Genomic DNA, 7,799 nt, shown 5'->3' on the forward strand with positions numbered 1-7,799 from the left:
ACCTAGCCAGTCTCCAGACCTTAATCCCATAGAAAATCTGTGGAGAGAGCTGAAGGTTCGAGTTGCCAAACGTCAGCCTCGAAACCTTAATGATTTGGAGAAGATCTGCAAAGAGGAGTGGGACAAAATCCCTCCTGAGATGTGTGCAAACCTGGTGGCCAACTACAAGAAACGTCTGACCTCTGTGATTGCCAACAAGGGTTTTTAAACCAAGTACTAAGTCATGTTTTGCAGAGGGGTCAAATACTTATTTCCCTCATTAAAATGCAAATCAATTTATATCATTTTTGACATGCGTTTTTCTGGATTTTTTTGTTGTTATTCTGTCTCTCACTGTTCAAATAAATCTACCATTAAAATTATAGACTGATCATTTCTTTGTCAGTGGGCAAACGTACAAAATCAGCAGGGGATCAAATACTTTTTTCCCTCACTGTAAGTTGCATTTTCAGTTGAATTTGGGGAAACCACTTGAAGCACTCGTGTGTTTAACTATTTCAATTGCTTTTGTTTGATTTGTACATTGCAAATTTTGACAATAAACCTGATTTGCAATGGGAGTTGAATAATTTTGATTGCAACTGTACCTAGATACCCCCTAAAAAAATTAAGACTGAGACTCCAATTGTTCTGTGTATTTATTGCTCTGTGTATTTGTTGACCTGTCTATCTATTGTTCTGGTCTTTGTTTTTATTGCCCTGTACCCATCTCATGGTGTTGTGGATTGCACAACAGTTTTCTCTGAGGAGAATAATCCAAAGATACATAAACCTGAAAGCCTTTATAAAGGTCACTAAGAGCAACTCTCACTAGGTACATGTGACAGTTTACCTAGTGGAGAACCTATTGTTCTCACTATTATGAGGAAAATTTAAAAATATTATGAGTATTGTAATTATTATTTATATGCATATTATTTTTATGTCAATATGTGAGATGAACAAACTGTGAAAGGACCAAAAAAATAAGTAAATATTTTAAATGTACAACTATTTATATATTGAATGTATTTATGTGAACCAGTATTATTATTGAACAAATCCACAATCAAAGTTTCAGTTATTGAAATATGTTAAAAGAGTAGAAATTTACTATAGTGCAGACAAATTACAGTTTTATATTGGTATATAATGTTCTCATTGTTTTACAGAACTGAGAAACCCATGGCTATGGCTTCTCTTGGGAATTTCTACAATATATCATCAGTTCTGTTACTTCAAGGCTTGGAATTGCCTCTGGTGGCCAGTCTTCCTGCATTCCTCTTTGCCATGCTAAGCTATATGATCATTCTTTTCTGCAACCTTATTCTGCTGATCACCATCATTTTGAATAAGAGCCTACATCAGCCGATGTATCTACTGCTGTTAAACCTACCCATCAATGACATTGTGGGATCCACAGCCCTTCTTCCACAAATAATCAATGAGCTCATGTGGGACACCAGAACCATGGAGTTTTCAACATGTGTTACACAAGCATTCTTTATACATGTATATGGAGTAGGTGCAGTGTTGATTTTGAGTGCTATGGCATATGACAGATACATGGCCATATGTTTACCTCTAAGGTATAACACAGTTATGACCCATGGCCATATCATGAAAGTAATCTCTGTTGTATGGATTCTTAATTTTATTTTAATAGCTATACTTTTTTACCTCCTTCTGCGTTTGCCTCGATGCAAGTCTCAAATGACTCACTCATATTGTGACAACCCTTCTCTTTTGCAGCTGGTTTGTGCAGATACAACTGTTAACAATATCTATGGCCTCTTTATCACAGCTATCACCCAAATAATTGGAGTGGGACTTATATTATTTACTTATCTTCAGATTCTTGTGGCCTGTTTTAGAAACAAGAGGTCTGACACAAGAAGCAAAGCTCTGCAAACGTGTGCTACCCATGTAATGGTCTTTCTCATCTTAGAATGTTTGGGACTGTTTACAATAATTTCCTACAGAATGAAAGACTTATCTTCAAGTTCCAGAAGATTTATAGGGGTTACCACCCTCATTTTCCCTCCAATCTTGAATCCAATAATCTATGGCCTTAAAACCAAAGAAATCAGAATGAATATTATGAAGGTTTTTTGGCAAAAGGTTTTACCCTTTTAAACAATGCCTGCTCTGGTTTCATAGATGATTTAAAAGATATGTACTCCTTTCTCTGTATAGTAATTTACCTTAGCAATCTGTTCATTTGTTTTTACAGCTAGATCTGCCAGCTTGTTTTTTGTTCTTTTTATCTTGAAAAGATGTGTACACACACACACACACACACACACACACACACACACACACACACACACACACACACACACACACACACACACAACTCAGAGGAGCCTTAATGTTCTTCTGGATTAGCAGTGGTTTTCACCTCACCACTCTTCCATGGATGCCATTTTTGCCCAGTGGCTTTTTGGAGTCATGAGGACCTTTATTGATGCAAGAGAGGCTTGTAGGTCATTTGATGTTGTCCCTGTGTCTTTTGTGACTTCCTGGATGAGTAGTCGCTGTGCTCTTGGAGGGATTTTGGAAGGTCACCCACTTCTGCAAAGGTTCACTACTGTGCAGATTTTTTCAATTTGGAGATAATGGCTGTCACTGTGGTTCTTTGGAGTCTCAGACTGATGTATTTCAATCACCTTCTTCCTCATCATTTATGGAAATTCTTTAAATTTTGGAATAGTGTGTTACTAGGTGAGACCTCTTAAGCAACTTCATGCTGTTGAAAAGTTATATTTAAGTGTTGATTTGATTGAACAGGGTTTGCAGTAATCAGGCCTGGTTGTGTCTAGTCCAGCTGAACCCCATTGTGAATGCAGTTTGATAGATTTGGGGAATTAGTAACTATGGGGTCAAATACATTTTCATATAGGCCCAGTTGGTATTGGATTTTTTTTTTTTTTGCTTCAATAAATAACTATAATTTAAAAACTGTATTTTGTGTTTACTCAGGTTGCCTTTGTTTTATATTACATTTTGTTTTCATTTCTGAAACAATTTATTGTTTATTTATTGTTTATAAAATGTATTATTATTTACTACGAGATATACACAAAAACAGAAGAATTCAGAAAATACTTTTTCACAGCACTGTACTTAGTGTATTCACCAAAGATATTTGAGTAAGATCATTAGTGTGATATACTATACATGGTTGAATGTTTCTATAATTTATGTGTAATTATCACTGTAACCCGCAAATGAACTAATTAGAAAGGTCACAGCAATTTCTGAAAATTGTTCTTCAATAGCCTCCCTCCTGTTTGTCATACAGAGATGTTATTACTCATTTATGATCAGGAATTCTAGACCCACTGTTTTTCAATGCTGTTGCCATTAAACACCGCTATACATGTGTTTAATGATTTAAAAGATATGTACCCTTACCTTGTATAATAATATATCTTAGTAATTATTTATTACATTTTTTATTAAGTATTATCAAATAATTATTTGATCCATAAACAATATCCTTAGACTAGAAAATGATAACATTTAAAGTAGGGATGTCAGTCGATTAAAATTTTTAATTGAATTAATTACATGATGTGCCGATTAATTAATCAAAATAATAACAATAAACCACACATCAATTTTGTCAGAGAAATTACCCCCTAAAAATGTAAAGCATTGAATAGACATTACAAACAGCAGCTTTAAAAAGTAATATATTATTTAATATGATTCCACATAGAATTTATAACAGATAAACATTTAGGTTGTATCGGAGGACGCAATTTGAAATGCTTCCATCAACCCCATTCGACCACATTAACAGCAATCTATGGAAACTAAGCAACTATGTATTATTTTTTTTCTTTCTTATTTTCTTGTGATCACAACTTAATTTTCTCATGATCTCCACAAAAAATAATAGATCTTTTCTCGTGATTTTGATATAACAAAAAGCTGTTTTCTCGCTACATCTCATGCCTTGTCAATGGGATTGGTGTTGCATGCATGTTGATGTCTTTGCCATCGCAATCATAAATGTAATAATTACACGCAGTAGAGACTAACTTTATCTCTGCAGTGAGAAAGAGAGGGGCGTCCCCTTCTCAATTGTTGGACACTAATGCGGAAGTAGTCAATCACTGGAAGACACAGAACTGTTTCAACTTGAATGAGTCACTGATCAAAGCAAAAATTGCACTTTTGCTGCCTCCACAACAATGAAAACACATTGTTATGTTGAGTACACAGAAAAATAAAGTTGTGATCATGAGAAAGCAACTTTGTTATGTCGATATCAGTGGAAAATTAAGTCCAGATCATGAGAAAAAAAAAAAAGAAAGAAAGATATTAATAATGCATGGCCGCTTAGGGCTCCCATAGCAATCCATTTAGCTATCACATTTGATAGTCAGTGTGGGTTGTGCTAACTGTAGAGCTCACTAAAACATGCTTTAAGTTCAGGTGGAATTTCAGAATAGAACGGCTTCAAAGGTATGCCAATTCCTACTGAAGCTGGTGCAAAAGACTTTTGTCTTATCAGTGCTTCCATCTGGATGCATTTTTAATTAAATTTCTTTCTTCAGCGGGCCAATCGCCGTAAATGAACGTATTAAGTCGACAGCCCTAACCTAAAGATATCAAAGCTAGTGGTAACACAACATGATATCTGTAATATAGGTATTAAAGTATTTAAAAACATACATAAATGAATGAATGTATACATAAAAACTTTTCTGGTTTCCCTTTATCCCTCTCATTTAACAAATTTATATATATATATACATATATATATATATTTATTTTACTAAGAATCATTATTCATTATAATGAATACTCAACATAGTAATAAAAAATTTTTTTTTTAAATAAATAAATAAAATAAAAAACCTCAAGTGATGCTGAATGATATGACACTGCTTAGGACCAGCTGACAAACATTCAAGAAGAAAAGCACAACATTTTCAGGACAGGACAGTGCCTGTTTTAGGAAAACCCTAAAAAATGTTCAGGACCAGAGGTGGGAAACTGTTCACTAGAGATTAGTGTTCACACGCACTTATTTAAAAGCTGACAAAAAAAATAATCCCATAATATACACCTTAATTTATGATTTGGATTAAACTGTTACTAAGTGTGCTATGGTCATGTTTGCACTCTGAAAAGAGTATTCATTTGTCTCATGAGACCATTACATAATTTCTGAACACTATAAAGCACAGGACATTAGTAGGGAAGAGATTAGGCTATACATTACATCACAGGATGGAACTCAGTTTCACCATGAATAATGAATGGAACCCCACTAAAATGGTAGACAGGTCTTAGCTTATAGAGTAAGTATTTATTTCTGAGTACACACATTAAATTAAGCTCATATTATGGTTTGCTAGAGTTATTGCTTATTCTGATAGCTGGAGGAGAGATCTGTAAATAACAATTAGTGTTTCCTTCTTGTACTTCTAATGCATTGTAATAATACTACTTTTTATATTTTAATCAACGCAACAGATGGTGTGATGTTAACAGGTGCTACAACGTTAGTATCAGACATACTGCATATTTATTTATTTTGTCATTCATTATTTTTATCTATTTATTTAACTTTACCTGTCATGATAACTAACAGAAGTATTTCTTCACAGGTGGAAAAACTAATTTTATAATGACTGATTTATCTAATATATCTACTCTGACACTTCAAGGCTTCAATTTGCCTCCTGAGAGTATCGTCCCTGCATTCGTCTTTGCAACACTGGGATACCTGACCATTCTTTCCTGCAACCTCATCCTACTAAGCACCATCATTCTCAATAAGAGTCTTCACCAGCCCATGTATATTCTGCTGTTAAACTTGCCCATAAATGATCTGATAGGCTCTACAGCCCTGTTCCCACAAATTATTAAGGAACTCTTATGGGATACCAGGACAATACAGTTTTCAACCTGTGTCATTCAAGCTTTCTTTATACATATTTATGCAACAGGTGCAGTGTTCATTTTGACTGCTATGGCATATGACAGATATGTGGCCATATGCTGCCCTATGAGATACAACACAATTATGAGCAATATACACATAGTGAGGCTAATCTCCTTGGTCTGGCTCTCCAATATATTTATAATAGCTGTGCTTTTTATCCTTCTATTGCGCTTACCGCGATGCAGATCTTTTGTGACTCACACATACTGTGACAATCCCTCTTTGCTCCAGCTGGTCTGTGTAAACACAACTATAAATAACATATATGGATTGATGACTGTAGCTGTATGTCAGGTGATAACAGTAGGTCTAATTGCATTTACATACATTCAAATCCTTATAGCCTGTTTTAGAAACAAAGGATCTGATACACGTAGAAAAGCACTGCAGACATGTGCCACACACTTAATAGTCTTTCTCCTATTTGAATGTTTGGGCCTTTTCACAGTAATTTCCTACAGGTTAACAGATCTGTCCCCGCATTTAAGAAAATTCAGCGGAGTGGCCGCGATGATTTTGCCTCCAACATTAAATCCTATTATATATGGCCTAAGAACAAAGGAAATCAGGGTCAGAGCTTTAAAATTTCTCCACAAAAGGGTTTATACCTCATAAACTACACAGGCCTTAGCATGCTGTTACTAGAAACCTGCATGCTGTTACTAGTGGGTTTATACTCCCACTCACTTGTAAAAACAAATGAGTGGGAGTAGTTCTATCTGATTTTCTTTTCTTATTTGTTGTTTAATGAAATTCACCTACTTTAATAACTTTTTCAACTCATAATCAACTCATATTTTTCTATGTGCTTATGTTAATTTGCTCCTAAAGGATTCAATATTCCACAGAAGAAATACATTCATATCGTTCAAAAAGATTGTGCATTACTTCATTTACAAGTTTTTCATTTACTGCTGATGTACCTGGGATAAATCCCAGGCTTGATTTTGGGCCCTTAATCCTCTACAAGTCAGCTTCATGATTTGATTGGTTTCTGCTTCACTTAAAAGTCTTTTTGGATACATATAAATCTATATATTTTTTTTTTTGACATATTGTTATGTTTTATTAACAGTGGTACCTTCATTAAAGGCCCTGTATTGTATTAAATAAAATATCAGTTGATTTGCTCTTGAATCATTAGTTACTCAAAACAAAGGATGATTAAGATTAAAGGGTCACTTAAAATGTGCATAGGATAGCAAGTAGGTAGTATTGCTGTCTCACACCTCCGGGGTCACTGGTTCAATCCTGAGCTTGGATTACTGTCTGTGTGGAGTTGTGTATGTTCTGCCCATGTCTATGTTGGTTTCCTCTGGATTCCCCAGTTCGGCTATGCTCAATTGTCCCTAACACTGAATGAATGCAAAGCACTGTTCGGATATGACTAGTTTTCCAGGGGGACGTTAGAGAAATTTGTGTTTCACAGATGTACTTCATGATTTTAATCCTGTCAAAATATGCCAATTCTGTGTTTTTCTTACACAACTGCGGTAAAAATCCCTGAGCAAATTACCTACTGTTTTTTGGTTAACTCCGTAATCCTTTGAGAAATCTAATCCTGTCCAAATGAGAATGTCTGTGATTGCTGATAATATATTTTTTTTTTACAATGCTTTTCCTTGTGTGTTTTGGCCAACATGAAGTACCATAGATGCTCTTACTCGCACATTTTTTCAGTATGGATGTACATTTTTTTGCTACTAGGCGAAGAAATAAAAAATAAAATCAACAAAAAGAGCCAAATCTCGTAAATTGTTAAGACTGGCCACTGTTATACCAGTGCAGGTGATTGCTCACCTTAATTTCTGCGCTCAATTATATAATGTTTTAATTACATAAGTAATCATGTCTT

General features: G+C 34.7%; 2 protein-coding genes across 2 annotated transcripts; both read left to right on the forward strand.

The window, feature by feature from the left end:
• Positions 1–1,170: 1,170 nt before the first annotated feature.
• Positions 1,171–2,115, forward strand: LOC108277572 (olfactory receptor 52B2-like). Its single transcript, XM_017490391.1, has one exon. It carries the CDS (start codon positions 1,171–1,173, stop codon positions 2,113–2,115), a length of 945 nt encoding a protein of 314 aa, XP_017345880.1.
• A 3,511-nt stretch (positions 2,116–5,626) lies between these two features.
• LOC108277571 (olfactory receptor 52E4-like) lies at positions 5,627–6,559 on the forward strand. The gene has a single exon (XM_017490390.3). It carries the CDS (start codon positions 5,627–5,629, stop codon positions 6,557–6,559), a length of 933 nt encoding a protein of 310 aa, XP_017345879.1.
• The last annotated feature ends 1,240 nt before the right edge of the window (positions 6,560–7,799 follow it).

This window comes from Ictalurus punctatus, chromosome 17 (assembly GCF_001660625.3).
Source record: "Ictalurus punctatus breed USDA103 chromosome 17, Coco_2.0, whole genome shotgun sequence".
NCBI lineage: Eukaryota > Metazoa > Chordata > Actinopteri > Siluriformes > Ictaluridae > Ictalurus > Ictalurus punctatus.

What these genes read in the sequence shown, in the direction of transcription:
- LOC108277572 (XM_017490391.1), top strand. Translation starts at nt 1,171, where the DNA reads ATGGCTTCTCTTGGGAATTTCTACAATATATCATCAGTTCTGTTACTT.
- LOC108277571 (XM_017490390.3), top strand. Translation starts at nt 5,627, where the DNA reads ATGACTGATTTATCTAATATATCTACTCTGACACTTCAAGGCTTCAAT.